The sequence below is a fragment of the Dama dama genome, chromosome 11, assembly GCF_033118175.1.
Source record: "Dama dama isolate Ldn47 chromosome 11, ASM3311817v1, whole genome shotgun sequence".
Lineage (NCBI taxonomy): Eukaryota > Metazoa > Chordata > Mammalia > Artiodactyla > Cervidae > Dama > Dama dama.
The window spans coordinates 100,644,051-100,659,511 of NC_083691.1; the positions used below are offsets into that span (position 1 = coordinate 100,644,051).

General features: G+C 51.0%; 1 protein-coding gene across 1 annotated transcript; it reads right to left on the minus strand.

The window, feature by feature from the left end:
- Positions 1 to 1,655: 1,655 nt before the first annotated feature.
- Positions 1,656 to 15,027, minus strand: LOC133065357 (myelin and lymphocyte protein-like). Its single transcript, XM_061156136.1, has 4 exons — positions 14,935 to 15,027; positions 5,714 to 5,881; positions 4,557 to 4,679; positions 1,656 to 1,754 (listed from the first exon to the last, which is right to left on the minus strand). The coding sequence occupies exons 1-4, from the start codon at positions 15,025 to 15,027 to the stop codon at positions 1,656 to 1,658; spliced, it is 483 nt and encodes a 160-aa protein (XP_061012119.1).
- Positions 15,028 to 15,461: the final 434 nt, after the last annotated feature.

Sequence of the window (15,461 nt, forward strand, 5' to 3'; positions counted from 1 at the left end):
TGTTTCTATAATTGTTTTAAAATTTCCTCTGCCTACATTGAGAGGTCCCAGCACACAGTAGGTGCTCCGTCAGCACCCAGTCTCTCTGGTCTGAGGACCTTTCTGCTGTTGCTCAGCTTCTTACATGCCCTCTTCACCAGGCTACATGGGTTTTCTGGGAGCACTGCACTTAGCAGGGAGGACTGCCCACTGGCCAGAACTTGCACCTGCAGACACTTTCTAAACAGCTGGATGCAGACAGAGCTGAGCAATGAGATGCACCAGCAGGAAGACTGGACCAAGGTTTGCTAGGGGTAGGGAGGTGAGTGGTCTGGGTGAAGGAAAACAGGGAGGGCATTTTTTGAGGCTTCCCGTCCTCATTACATCCAGTGTGAAGAAGATGCAAATCAAATGCCCAATGAAACTGCACATTATAAAAATGACTCAGGATATGAGGAATGAGAAAGTCATGTCAGAGAATCTTCTGCAAAGCTTGGGACTAACGAGGCTTTAGTGTTACTGGCAACTGAAAAGGGAAAAGAGAGAAAGCATGTCACAGCTTCTTTATAAAGAGAATGACTGAAGTTTCAAAACCTTGAGAAAACTTGGGAAATTCAACTAAGCCTGCAGTTTCTTTTTTGTTGTTGTTGGGGTTGAACATGAGCCTGTGTTAGCATCACGGGTGCTTTATGAAAAAAATGAAACTTTCTCAGTCAACACTTGTTTGCAAATTTTGTTAAACATGTGACAAACTTCCTATCATTTCTGTGTATTTAAAATTTTCAGTATAAGCCCCGATCAAATCTTTTGCTCCTAATTTACTGCAACATTTTAAAAAATTTATTCGGCTGTGCTGGGTCTTAGTTGTGGCATGTGGGATCTAGTTACCTGACCAGGGATTGAACCTGGGTCCCCTGCATTGAGAGTGTGAAGTGTTAGTCACTGGACTACCAGGGAAGTCCCTACTGTAACATTTTAATGAAGTTTTAAGTAGACTCAGTGAAAGTGGCCTTTTCTGGTACAGTTACTCTGGAATAACAAACAGCTGTCATCTGAACTGCCCTTTGATGCTGCGTCTGAGATTTGGTCTAAGCAAGGATTCCTTAGAAAGAAAGCTGACATGATGGTGTTGCTCACATGGGAGAATAAAAAAAAAACAAGAAATAGCCCCGTGAGAGGATTGACCATAAAGGCACTTTATAAATTTTTGAAGAGTTTATCATGTTTCATCCTGCACATCTGTAAATATTTGCTGGGAGAGTTTTATTCTCTATGACAACTAGAATATCCTTGAAGATGTAAGGTATCCATGAAGACCTAGAAACATGCTGCAAGATGGATACTCAAAAGAGCCCATGGAAAATTGCAATCAACAGCAACAAAGACTCAGTCCAGGGACCAGTGAGGGATCCTTGTTTTGTGGTCTCTCAGATCACAGTCCCCACTTCCCACTCCACCACCCCCTTCAATAGGAAATGACCTTAGAAAGACCTCTCAACTCTTGGAGGCTAAAGGTAACGAGCCCTTTACCCTGACATGAAGGTACATCAACAGTCAACATAGCACCCACAAAGAGAATGTCGCTTTTTGTTTTCTTTTTCCACCATCAAGAGCAATTCTGCATCCTCAAACGTTATGCTGGAAGGCAGCCTGATGAGTGACCATTGTCTGTGTTTTCAGGAATGTTCTCTGTTCCTACTGTAGGAAACCTTGCATCTGATTAAAGAAAACACGGCATGGACCACGTACAGCAGTGTGACTATGATTGAAAACACCTGAAACCAAGAAAAATAACCATTACTGGGGGTGCCTGGTGAGAGGGCAAGTCCTGGGCCTTCCAAGCTGGGCTGGCCGCTTGCATGACACTTGGCCCTGAAGTGTGTGGGCTGCCGTTACCTCCCATCACTCACATAGTCATCCTTTCCTGCAGAGCCCAGGTGTAGCCCACAACGCTCTAGGCAGCGACTCCAGGGGACCTATTGCATCTCCTGACCTTGGCATGCAAAGTCAGCCATCTGTCATCACACATCTCCATTTGGTGCCACCCAGTTGGAAACGAGGGCCCTCAAGACCCCTCCAAAGATACTTGCAGGCAAATATCCCCTGCTCTTCATGGAAAACTTCCTTCCTGCACACCAGGACCACCCGAGTCTGCCAGCTGTGCTTCCAGCAGCCTTGGCTCAGAGAATATGACCGCGTGGGTTTCCTGGCTCTGCTTAAGGTCTCATTGCTGCCTGGACATCCTCAGACCCCCACGAGAATTTTACGCTAAGATCCTGAATTTCACAAGCATAGGACAGGAAGCCAGGACACAGGAAGTGAGGGACTGGCATGGGGAGAAGGAATTTTGAGGTTTTGCTGAAAGGAGGGGGTTTACTGAGAAAGCTGCTGGAAGCAGAGGCTGAGAAATGTGGCAGACGGTCACACTGCCTGGTCAAGGCCCTGACCTGCCATGTTTTCACTGGGGCACCGTCTATCCTATCACCCAGCTCCGAGTGGCTGGCCCTGAGGGCTGCCTGCCCACAAGCAAACATCTGCATCTGGCTTGACCTTGGGTGTGGGGTCAAGAGTTTCCAGCTGCTGGGGTTGGGATGAGGGAGGTACCAATGGGTTCTCTACTGTGGGGGGTGAAGAAACAGTCCCTTGAAGGTGACGGAGGAGGCGGATGACCCCCCCAGGGGAAGGAGGAGCAACCAGGTGCTGCCTTGCTGTAGTTGGGAGCCATCTTGGGAGATGAACTAAATATGGGAGAGGCTCCCACACTGTGGGACAGTTGAGGGGGTCCCAGGGACCATGAGGGGGCCCTGCTTATGGAACTGGGGAGCAGCTGGGAGCTGAGGGGAGTGTGTGGCTTCCCCGGGGAAGGGGATGGGCCCCTGGGGACGAGCAGACAGGCTTTGAGGCTCTCTGCCCGAGACCCTTCCCTCGGAGCAGGAAGGGCATCCACACTAACCCCCTTCCCAGAGCCCAGCGGTACCCCCCGCCCCCGCCTCGGGTTTTATTTCAACCTCTGCTCTTCAGTCACTCAGGTGTGTCCGGCTCTGTGACCCCATCGGCTGCAGTACGCCAGGCTTCCTTGTCTTTCACCACCTCCTGTTTGCTCAAGTTCACGTCCACTGAGTCAGTGATGCTGTCTAACCATCTCATCCTCTGCTGCCCTCTGACCTACCCTCCCCAAAAGGCGTGCGGGGGCACAGCTTTGGCACCTAGGATGGTTATGTTGTGGCCTGTCGTCACATTTGACCTCAGGGTTTCCTAGAGGTCTAAGTAAGGAGGAACGTTTCTTCAACTTTTTCTTGTTTTTTAAACAATGTTCATGGTTAGAAATACACCTGATATGAATTAGCACGCTGATGCAAGCCTACATAAGCACAGCTCTGGAGAAGAGTTCCAGGAAACAATACATTCTCATTCCTTGCCATTCTTTTTTTTTTTAATTTATGCATTTTAATTGGAGGGTAATTGCTTTACAATATTGTGTTGGTTTCTGCCATACATCAACATGAATAAGCTGTAGGTTATACATATGTCCTCTCTTTCTTGAATTGCCTGTCATTCTGATCCATTTCAGCAACGAGAAAAGTAAGTCATGAACTCATGGCCCACTAAGGGGTCTTGTCCCCACAGTTCCTTTTAGAGCTTAGGGACCTGCAGGCAAGGTGCCCCCAGGACACAGTCTCACCCCATCTATTCTCCTAATGGGGTGAGGGAGGTTCCAGCCCCTGTTCTACCCATTGCTACCTGGGAAGTCTTGGGAGGAAGTGGTTTAATAGCTCTCTCATCCTCCAGGGAAACAAAAAGAATTGCTGTCTCATTTTATAGGTGAGCAAACTGAGGTTCAGAGGCACAAGAAACTTGCAGAAAGAATGAGTGTGAAGTTCACACTGTCTTACTGCACAGGTTCTCAGAGCTGTCAGGAAGGAGATGCCGTCGACAAGAGACAAAGGTCTAGTCCCAGAAGCGGACACCCACAGCTGGAGGCCTGGACATGCTGTGCCTGGCGGTGCCTCCCCGCAGCCCCCGAGCCAGGGCCTGGGAGACACTGGCCGCTCAGTTTCCCATCCCTGGTCTCAACGCTGTCCCCACCCTGACCGTGAGCGTCCCTGGAAGGCCCTCAGGGACAGCCTGGACCCCAGGCTCCTCCAGTTCCTGGTCACCCCAGGGGGAGTTGTGCACGCTCTTAGGGCCTGGCTCCCCATCTGTGACATGGGTGTGATGACAGCACCTGCATCCTCGGGCTGCTGTGAGGGGAAAATGAGATTGTTCACAGGAGCTCCGAAGTGCAGGCCCTCACCGTCATGCCCCCTCCCGCATCTGCCCCCTCAAAGCCCGCCCAGGCTCAGGCCCCTGGCCAGCCCGGGCCTGGGCACCGAAGCACTGACTGTGCCCGAGGGGATCTGGGCGCATCAGTTCCCTCCTCTGGGGCTTTGTTTTTCCAGAAATCGGGGGGAAGGTTTACTTGGTTGAGAATTAAGTGAACTAAGAACCTCCAGGGAGGACTCAGGAACCCTTCTGCTCAGAGCCCCCATCAGTGGGCGGCGGGAGCTGTGAACACTGAGGTGGAACTGAGGACTCACCACAGCAGAGATGTTTTCACTGTAGTGTTTGTATATGTCATCTTGCAGGCCGATAGTGACCAGAGTTTCCAGGGCAGAGGCGCTGAAGTAAAACAGGGCGGCGAGGCAATGGTAGGCTGTGTCCTGCAGGTCAGAAAGGGCCGTCAGAGAGGCGGGGTGCCCGTGGTGACGTGGGCAGCTATGGTCCCAGAGGGCCCATTGACCCCACCTGTCCCTGCCTGGCCAGGCCCCTCTGTTACCCCTTCCCCGCCCCAACCTCCGGTCCAGCCCCAGCCCCCTCCTCACAAGGACTGATTAACTAACCAGGGCTGCTCGCTGGTTTGGGAGGCACAGCAAGGACCTTAAAGGAGGAGGGGCTTTCACCTGAGATGAGATCTAGTAAGGGCGGGAGAGGGCCTCTTGGATTGTTGGAAACTGGTTTTGGACATGAGCTGTGTTATCCGTGGTCACGGTCCGGAGTTCAGGTGCGGTCTTGGCGCCAGTGCAGAGGGAGAAGGTTAGGCCGTGTCCATTGTTTTGTTGTTCATTTTGAGGGGTATTCTAGTGGGGCTCCAGGCATGGTTAAAAGGAAAAACGTACTAGAACGGGTTTGAGTGGTTGTGAATGGAGGGGGTTTCTAAGTCTAGGCTGGAGGCCTTTGGAGAGTACAGAGCCTGGCTAAGAGCCCCACGCCCGTCCAGGGGAGGTCAGGGCAGGTGACCCAGGTGCCAGTTCCGCCTTTCACGGGCCTCAGGCAGAATTCGTGTGAAGAGCGATCACAGGCCATCCCTCTTCCCCGCCCGGTTCCTCTCTGGTGACCCCGCGTTAGAGGCGGGGACCCCCCCCATCCCTCCCCCCCCCCCCCGACTCCCCGGCCCCTCCCGGAGGTGAAAGCCGGTCCCGCTGGGCGGTGGGAGATGCCGACTGACCCCTGGCAGGTGCGGGAGGGACAGGGAGGGATGTCAGGCTGCTGGTTTCCAGGAGAGGGGAGATCGCAGAGGAGAAGGCAGAGCCCCCGGAGAACCAGGTGGGGACAGTCAGCCTCCTGCCGCGGGAGCCCTGGGCTGCTGTGGGCTGCTCGGCCTTGGAGGGCTCCTCACCCAGCACTGGAAAAGCCCGCCTCCCAGGGGAGTGTCCATCACTACCCCCTGCCCCCGGACACGCAGGGTGGGACTCACCAGGGTGATCCAGAAACTCCAGTTCTTATGGGCACCAACAATGTAGAGGCAAAGCAGGAGAGTGGTGACTATGAAGCAGGACACAGACACGAACAGGACCCAGCCCTGGACCAGGGGGATAGGCACCTGGGCCAAGAGGATGAAGATCCACACCAGCCCCCCAGAGACCTGCAGAGGGGGAAGAAGGGGCGAGGGTCGGACCAGGAGAGCCCAGGCCCAGAGGCTACAAATGTTAACCCGCTTAATCCTCATACTGAACCATTTGTGAGATGGGCAAACTGAGTCATATACAAGGTAAAAATTCGTTAGCACGAGAAAGGATTTATGCCATCCAGTTTTATCATTAGAAGAGCTAATTCTGAGGTTATATCCTTCCTAACTTTTGGATGGCAAAAAGCAAAGAAGAACTAAAGAGCCTCTTGATGAAGGTAAAAGAGGAGAGTGAAAAAGCTGGCTTAAAACTCCAAAAAACTAAGATCATGGCATCTGGTCCCATCACTTCATGGCAAATAGATGGGGAAACAGTGGAAACTGTTGTAGATTTTGTTTTCTTGGGCTCCAAAATCCTGTGACTGCAGCCGCAAAATTAAAAGATGCTTGCTCCTTGGAAGAAAAATTATGACAAACCTGGACAGCGTATTAAAAAGCAGAGACATCACTTTGCTGACAAAGGCCCATATAGTCAAAGCTATGGTTTTCCCAGTCGTCATGTATAGATGTGAGAGCTGGACCATAAAGAAAGCTGAGTGCCAAACAATTGATGCTTTTGAACTGTGGTGCTAGAGAAGACTATTGAGAGTCTCTTGGACAGAAAGGAGATCCAACCAGTCCATCCTAACGGAGATCAACCCTGAATACTCATTGGAACGACTGATGCTGAAGCTCCAATATTTTAGCTACCTGATGCAAAGAGCCAACTCATTGGAAAAGACCCTGATGCTGGAAAAATTGAAGTCAGGAGGAGAAGGGGATGACGGAGGATGAGATGGTTGGATGGCATCATTGACTCAATGGACAAGAGTTTGAGCAAACTCCGGGAGATGGTGAAGGACAGGGAACCCTTGCGTGTTGCAGTCCATAGGGTCACAGAATCAGACATGACTGAGCAACTGAATAACAGCAAGTATTTTTGATGTAAAAATATCCTTTCTTTTATAAAATGGTAGTGACTAGTTGATCCTTTTGGTCTTTACTTTGCAAAATGAATTAGTTACACTATGTTATTAGCATTAAAAAAAATTGGCCCCTAAATGTCCAAGTCCAGGACCCAAGAGGTCCTGGTCTTGGATGATGTAGGACAGGCATGAGAGAAGTACTCTCTCCTCGTCATCATCCAGAAGACACCCTGCTTAGTGTCCTCAGGGTCGGGGAGCCCCCAGGATCGTAAGGACAGATGTAGGGGTCATGACTTCAGTGCCCCAGTCCAGCTCCCCCTGTGGACAAGGCACAACTGTGCTGGGAGTCTCTGCACCTGCCTCCCCTTCTCCTGGTCCATCTCCAGTCCAGTGAAGTCTCCCTAGCCAGAAAAGGCCTGGGCTGGGACACAGGTGGACACGGCTTTGCAGTCAGAGGGTCCAAGGAGCTGCAGAACTTGGCACCATCCTCCTGAGGGCCTGCGGGCTGAGGATGGGAACTCTTGCCCCTGTCGTTATCCAGAAGACACTCTGCTTGGTGTCCTCAGGGTCAGTGAGCTCCAGGAGCATACGGACAGATGTAGAGGTCATGACCTCAGATCCACAAAGCCAGGGGCTTGTAGACAGGCTTGCCCTCGTTTGGATGGACCTTCTTCTCTCCCTGTGCCCACTGGCTTTACCCAGCAGGATACAGAAGAATAAGGAGGTTTCATGAAAAATATGAATGTCAGCCATAAGAGACAAAAATCCTTGGACGCTTAGATCAGACAGGAGTGGGTTCTGTGCAAGAAAAACAGGAGATCTGATGGGAGGCATCCAGGGGGCCAGCCGTGCGGCGAGCTCACAACAGTGCATATGCCGCAGTGAGCAGAGCGCCCTCAGCCAACGGCACTGCTCTGCAGGGCCTCAGGTTCTCTCTTTGGGAATGGGTGTGGTTGTCAGTTTTACCCGTTTTCTGCCCTTGTGGTCGAGGATTCTCTTCTGATTCAAACACATTAGCCAGGTAGGAGATAAACGCCAGTCCCTTTCCTGTGGACACAGGCTGAGAACTAGTGTCTCAGAGAGCCCCTTGTGTGCCAGGGGCATGGGCAGAGTCTTGCATCAGGCAGCGGACAGACCCCGCCTGGCCTGCAGTGCAGGAGAGGGTGCTCTCAGAGTGGGCTTCCAGGTCAGCTGGGTACGGAGGACTTAGCCGCACCGGCACCCGCACCAAAGGGGCACCATGAACGGAGACCACGGAGGGGCTGGTCTGTCCTAGGGAGGAGTCCTCAGACGTGAGAGCTGGTTGGGTGGCCCCCTTCTGGCCAGGTCCCTTGATCAGCAGTGTCTGGCTTATCAGCAGGCAGCTGGAGGACACGATGGAGGCTGTGGGAGATTGGGGGCAAGGTTTTGTGCCAGCAGGTGCCCTCGCCCTGAAACAGTGCGCTGCCAGACAGTGATAAACTGACACGATGACAAATCATGTTTGAAAACTTAAACCAGGCCCAGTGGTAACTGCTCCTATGCCTTCTGGCAGATATAGCAATTTGCTATTAGTATGTGCTCAGAATTCACAATGCTTTCCCCAGGGTCCTGGCACCATGCTGGTGCCACCCTGAAGGCACAAGACAGGAAGGGCAGCCACAGCATCCTCTCCTCCTTGGCCACCACCCCTGGTCAGGCTGGCCAGAGCAGCTCCTAGCAGAGGACATACCCACTTCTGCCCTCTGTTCCCCTCTTCGGTGAGAAGAGTCTTTGGGACGCCCCTATTGAGATAGGCTATCTGTGTGGTACTTGACCCCAGAGACAAGTTAAATGTTCCCTCAACAGCCTCACCCACTCCCAAATCTACTCAACGTCCTGCCTGAGAAGGGCATCTAAAGAAAAGGTGGGTCATCCTTACTGCCCCTGCCCCCCCCCCCCACTTGCCTCCTTTCAGCACACACTAGCCAGGTGATCTCAGACCATGCATTTGAGGTATTGATAAATTAACAATTGCACCTGATTGCTACTGAACAGTAACTGTGTGCATCACTTGTTTTAAGAGCTTTGTGTATATGACATTCACTTATTCCTCACAGCATCCCACAGGTTTATACTGTCATGTCCCCATTTTATTGATGCAAAAACTGAGGCACAGTTGCCTGCTCACATCCTCACAGCTGCTGAGTGCCAGCTTCGACAGGCTGGCTGTGGAGCCCAGGTCAGGACCTCTGTGTGTGTGTCACAGTTACACAGGGTGACGCAAGAGCAGTTCACCATGACACTGCCCTCGTATGTAGGGTCGGCTTGAGAAATGGCCGGGAGGAGTCACACTGGTGGAGAGGAGGCTGCCCCACGAGCCTTGCTCCTGCTCCCAGCGGTCCTTCGGCCCTGGGGCTGGTGAACTGCAGAGGAAGTGCCCCTCTCCCAGCCTCCCCTGGTTCAGCATGCCCTGTTCTGTGACCCCACTTTTGGCAACAGCTGTGTGGTGTGTGTGGCTCAGAGACAGGCTTACACCACCGGGTTGTGCCTGCCTTCCTCTTCCTGTGACGACCCTGCAGGCTTCAGAGGTCAGGGGCTCCAGGGTCGGGGTGCAGGCCTGGGGGAGCGCGGCCACGCCGCACCCGAGATAGCACTCTTCCCTGCTCCTGGGCGGTGTCCTGGTCTTGGGAGGGGAGTGGTGTCCACCCTGCTGACCTGGAGGCTGAAGGTCTGGCATCCGCAACTCCCAGGCTATTGGGAAGTCAGGTATGGGAATACAGACTGGGAGTAAGCAACAACTCACTGGACCACAGATTTAAAAAATTGATCAAGACTTTCACACCCGTTGGACTAGAAGAAAATTACAAAGTCTGACTCTACCAAGTGAGGCAAGGTCTGGGAACAATGGAACTTTGATAAGCTGCTGGTGGGAGTCAGGAGTGTTATACAGTATGGGAACCTTCTTTCTAAAAGAATGCAAAGCAAGCTGGAGTCTTAGAAGGGGCCTGAGCAAGCAAGGGTCCTGAGCTTAATTAATATTTATTAGCTTCCTGGTAACGCCGCTCCCGGGCTGTGTAAGGTAGAATAACCCTTTTGAACAGTGGTGTGCTAACATCTGGGAAAAGGAGGATGTGCAACCCCTATGACCCAGCAAGTGAAGTCTCTGTGTGTTCCTGAAAGAAATTCCCAACATACAAGTAAAGGGAATACAAGAATGTTCTTTGGCAGTGTCGTCTGCAATATCAAAATGAAGCAGATTGGAAATCGCCCAAACGCCCATCAACAGAAGATGGATAAAGAGTGTCGAGAGGTATTAATCTCAGAACAAGGCTGCATGAAAAGCCTGTTGCAGAAGGATATGTACAGGGCAACAAAACTTTCATAAAGTGAGAAAACATAAAACCACACCACGTGTAGTCATAGGTAGTTAGGGGTGCAGTCAAGTTTTAACCCTGAACACACATTCAGCCCAGGGGTGGTTCTGTAGCTGGAAGGAGAAGAGACAGTAATAAACAGAATATCCAGGGGGCTTGGATGTCATCTGAAAGTTCTATTTCCTTAATACTGAGAGGAACATTAAGATCTGACAAAGCTGAGTGATAATTACATGGGTATTCATTAAAGTATTATATATAGTGTAGTGTGAGTCGCTCAGTTGTGTCCGACTCTGCAACCCCATGGACTGTAGCCCGCCAGGCTTCTCTTTCCATGGAATTCTCCAGGCAAGAATACTGGAGTGGGTTACCATTTCCTTCTCCAAAAATATCATATATACTTTTCGATAATATTTGAAATAGTTCTTAAGTTTTAAGAGGCTGAAGTGGAGGGGTCTCCCTGGTGGCTCAGTGGTAAAGAATTCCCCTGCCAATACAGGAGAGGCCGGTTTGATCCCTGGCCTGGGAAGATCCCTCGTGGCCCGGAGCACTTAAGTCCGTGGGCCGCTGCTGAGCCTGTGCTCCGGAGCCCACGCGGCTGAGGCCCGCGTGCCCTCGAGCCTGTGCTCTGCGAGGAGAGAAGGTGCCCACGGCCCACAGTGGGAGCAAGCCCACTCTCCACAACTAGAGAGAAGCCTGCACAGCCACGACGGCCCAGCACAGCCAAAGTAAATAAATTATTTAAAGAAGCAAATTGACGGGGAATTGGCACAACAGGAAATGAACCATTTCACCTTGACCAGTTCAGCGGTATTTAATACATTCATGATGTTGTGCAGTCCACCATCTCTAGCTCCAAAACATTTTATCACCCCAAAAGGAAACACCATGCCCATTAAACTGCTCCCCATTTCTCTCTCTTCTCAGGCCCTAGGACACCACTCGTTTGTGTTCTGTGTCTACAGATTTATCTATTCTGTGCCTTTCATATAAATGGGATCCAGTACCACGTGACCTTTTGTGTCTAGCTTCTCAGCATAGCGTTTTCAGATTTATTAACGCTGTAGTATGGATCAGTGCTTCATTCCTTTCTAAGGCTGAGTAATATTCCAATGCATGGGATATCACAATTTCTTTAATTCACCCACTGATGGGACACTTGGGCTATTCCTACCTGTTAGTTATTGTGAATGGAGTTGCTATAAACATGCATGTTTATGAACCTATTCAGGTCTCTGTATTCAATTCTTTTGATCTTAAACCTAGGTTTGGAATTGCTGGGTCGTGTGGTAATTATTATTTGTTTTTAAAATTTTAATTAAAAATTTTAATTTTATATTGGAGGATGGCTGATTAACAAAGTCATGTTAGTTCCAAGTGTGCAGCAAAGTGATCCATCTATACATACACACGTACCTGTTCTTTTTCAAGTTCTTTTCCAACTGAGGTTATTAAATAATATTGAGCAGAGTTCCCTGTGCTATACAGTAGGTCCTTGTTAGTTATCTATTTAAAATATAGCAGTGTGTACATGTCAATCCCAAACTTCCAATCTATCCCTGCCCCCCACCCGTCCCCCGGGTAGCCGTTAATGTATTCTCTGTGAGTCTGTGTCTGTTATAAATAAGTTCATTTGTATAATTTTTAAAAGATTTGCATATAAGCAATATCATATGATATCTGTCTGACTTACTTCGCTTAGTATGATCATCTCCAGGTCCACTGATGTTGCTGCAATTGGCATTATTTCATTCTTTTAAATGGCTGACTAATATTCCATTGCATATGTGTGCCACATCGTCTTTATCGATTCATCTGTCAATGGACATTTAGATTGCTTTCATTTCTTGGCTATTTTAAACTGTGCTGCAAAGAACACTGGGGTGGATATTTCCTTTCAGACCGTGTTTTTCTCCGGCTATACACCCAGGAGTGGGACTGCAGTATCAGATGGTAGCTTTATCTTAGTGTTTTAAGGAATCTCCATACTACTCTTCTCTATAGTGGTTGTACCGATTTACATTTCCACCAACAGTGTAGGACCTGTTTCCTTCTCTCCACACCCTCTCCATTATTGTCGTAGATTTTTGTGATGATGGCTGGTAATTATTTCTGAGGAATTAGCAGTTGAGCAAATTTACATTCCCACCAGCAATGTCTGAGGGTCCCAATTTCTCCACATCCTAGCCAGTACTTATTTTCCAGTTTTTTGACAACAGTAGTCCTAATTTCATGTGAAGTAGTAGCTCATTGTTGTTGTTTTTAACATTTTACTTATTTAATTTTCATCGCTGTGCAGGCTTTCTCTAGTTGCGGACAGCAGGGCTCCTCTCCAGTTGCACGGCGCAGGCTTCTCACTGCAGGGGTTTCTCTAGTTGAGGATCACGGGCTCCAGGGCCTGCGGGCTCAGTAGTTGTTGCACTGCGGGTCAGTGGTCGCGGGGCTTTGATTTCACTTTCCTAATGATTAATGATGATGAGTATCTTTTCACATGCTTATTGACCATTTGCATGTCTTCTTCGGAGTACTGTGTATTCAAGTCTTTTGTCCATTTTCTTCACTGGGTTGTGTATGTTTTGTTGTTGAAACAGTTCATAATTAAAAAAACATAAACAACCCTCCCAGATTGGCCAGCTGCTTCTTAGGCCCTTTAGTTCTCTACTCTTTCCACACATCAAAACACATACAGCTTTGCATGCCTACAACTTGTACAGACGAAAATATGAAGAACGGGCATCTGCTTTCTTTTCTGCCCTCCCAGGCACTCTATGAGCCCATCCCCAGTTCAAGGAGGAAGTAAAAAATTTGGGGTGACACTGAGGCATCCAGGGCCCTCTGGAAGTGGGAGTGATCTGGAAGTGATCCGGAAAGCAGGGGAGGAGAAAAAAATTACTTCTAAGACAGGTGTGAGAGGAATATTTCGGGCAAAGGAGACATTCCTCCTAGAAGCCCCTACTATCTGCAGGCATCAAAATGACTCATTTCAGGTAGTCCATAGATCTGAGATTTCCTACTCCTGGTTTTCTACTTCTACTTGTTGATTTAGGGGGATCCTCCTCATCACCAAAGACTCCCCCCAGCAGGCTGGGCTCGTCCTTCACTCCGGGGCACTCCACCCACTAAGCGGTGATGACAAAGAAGGCAGAGGGCGCTGGGAGGCTGTCCCTTCTGTGACGCCAGGATCCCCCTACCCCCCAGCACACACACCTGCCACCACCTGAGCCAGACCTTGTCTGGGCAAGAGGAGGAGGGCGCACCAGAGTCTTCTGCATGAAGCCCAACTAACACACACTCTCATGACTCTTGTTATAATGCTCCCCAAACAGTTACAAAGGTAGAGCAAGCCACTCATCAAGGCAACCTACGAGACACTAGCAAGTCCTTTTGTTGCTTAAAAAATCTCTCTGCCCCACCACACCTCACCTTTAGCCAGCATCCTTTGTATATACAGTAGGCTCTGAAGGAACCACCCATTCACTGCTTATTCCCTGGTCATAGGTTCTACAGGATTATTTCCAGAAACACAGCCTCGGGCAAGCACAGGCTCAGTGCTGAGTGAAAGCACAGAGATGAGTAGTCTGGGAAGGAATATTCTAGTGGATACCAGTCCTTTCCACTCTGGGCCTGAGTGTCCCCACCTACAAATGGTGTGGCTAGGTCCAGAGGTGTCCAGGGTTTCTCCTAGATGCCAGTTCCTCCACAAGGGTGCAACCAGGCTACCCTTCTGCCATCTCCCCCAACCCTCCATGGAAGACAGAACCTGCTCCCTTTTCCGTTCACATCTCCTTGACAATCAGGAGACAAGAAGCTGGGGACCCATTTCTAAACAGGTTTGGACGTTTTCTTTTCCAACAGACTCTCCAGGTGGCCATTTCTGCGGTGGGGGTGTAGGGAAATGTCTCTCGTGGCTTCTGGCGTTAAAGCCACAGAAGAAATACAGCCTGCCTGCCACCCCACACCCACCCCCGCCTCCCTGCACCGCCTTTAGGCGAGGCCCTGGGAAGTTTAGGCTGAGTCCCCCAAGGAGCACTTCACAGGAGCCCAGAGCAGGAAGCGCTTTCCCCGCAGCCTCGAAGCCTCGCGTTGAGGCTGTGCGGCTCCAGTGTAAGGAGGGACCAACCGCAGGGGCAGGAGTCCTTGGATGCTCAAGGTCAGCCAAGTCAGGGCCCGGCTCTCACAGGCCCTCTCCCTCCCTCCATCCCTCACACTGGGCACAGTGACTGTGGCGAGCAAATGACGGCCGGTTTTTATCATTTCCAGATTGCCACAATTTCGTTCACTCACCAGAAACGTCCAAGAGAAAATAATCCGGATTCGGTTCCTCCTACAACACCAACCCTATCTCCACACCTTTTTTGGTAATACTTAATTTTCCTTTTGTCAATTTTTATATTTTTTAAACAAAATCCTAACCATGGAGAGAGTTGGGCGCCTCTACAAGGACGTCGATCGCCAAGAAGCCCATGGGAAGCAAGCTGGGAGCGCAGCTTTGGTACCGGCGCGCTGCCGGTGGCCCCGGGCCAGCTTCCGACCACTGAGCCGTGTGTATTTGGTTTCTCCACCTAAGCTCCGGTGACGGTCTCCCCGTCGTCGTGGGCTAGAAGGGGCCGGAAGGCTGCATGTGGCGGCGGGGAAGAGACAGTCCTCACCGGCCTTTTCTATCCCACCCAGTGCTCCCGGACCAGTGCGGCTCCGGGACGGGCGGGCGGGCAGAGCGCACGGCACTGCCCACCCCGTCCCACCCCGCCCTCCCTGGCGCTCAGCGACTCACAAACTCGAAGACGAAGAGCAGGTCGGGGAAGGTGGTGAAGACCGCGGAACCCCTGGGCAGCCGGCTGCCGCCCGAAGCCGTTCCGGTGGCCATGCAGGCGCGCCGGTGTCCGCCTCGGAATCAGAGGCGCGCGTCTCTGGCTCCGCGCTGACCGAGCACGTGCTCGGGGAGCCCGGTGACCCGGGTGCAGCCGCGCGGGTTGAGGCCGGGATTTCGGGGCCAAGGAAAGAGGAGCCCCAGGCTGCTGCCGGCGGGGCCCTGCCGCCGCCCTAGACCGTCGGGCTTCGTCCTGAACCACCCGGGAATAAGGGCGGGGACTTGGCTCCTGTGTCCCAGGTCTGCGCTCCACCTCCAAATCCGAGCCTAACAAAACCACTTCGGCTAGGCGCTTTGCACACTTTGATTCCTCGCAAGTGATGATCATCATCCCTCAAGAATGATCTCTGTCAGAAACCAGCACTCCTTGTCTTCGCACTCCTCCGGTCACCATTGCTCCAGCTGTTCTTAAGGTGGACTTCTTTCGTCTT

What these genes read in the sequence shown, in the direction of transcription:
- LOC133065357 (XM_061156136.1), bottom strand. Translation starts at nt 15,027, where the DNA reads ATGGCCACCGGAACGGCTTCGGGCGGCAGCCGGCTGCCCAGGGGTTCC. An exon ending in GGAGTTTCTGGATCACCCTG is followed by an intron (nt 4,680 to 5,713) that starts GTGAGTCCCACC and finishes TCTGACCTGCAG; the next exon opens with GACACAGCCTACCATTGCCT. An exon ending in GTGAAAACATCTCTGCTGTG is followed by an intron (nt 1,755 to 4,556) that starts GTGAGTCCTCAG and finishes TCTTGGTTTCAG; the next exon opens with GTGTTTTCAATCATAGTCAC.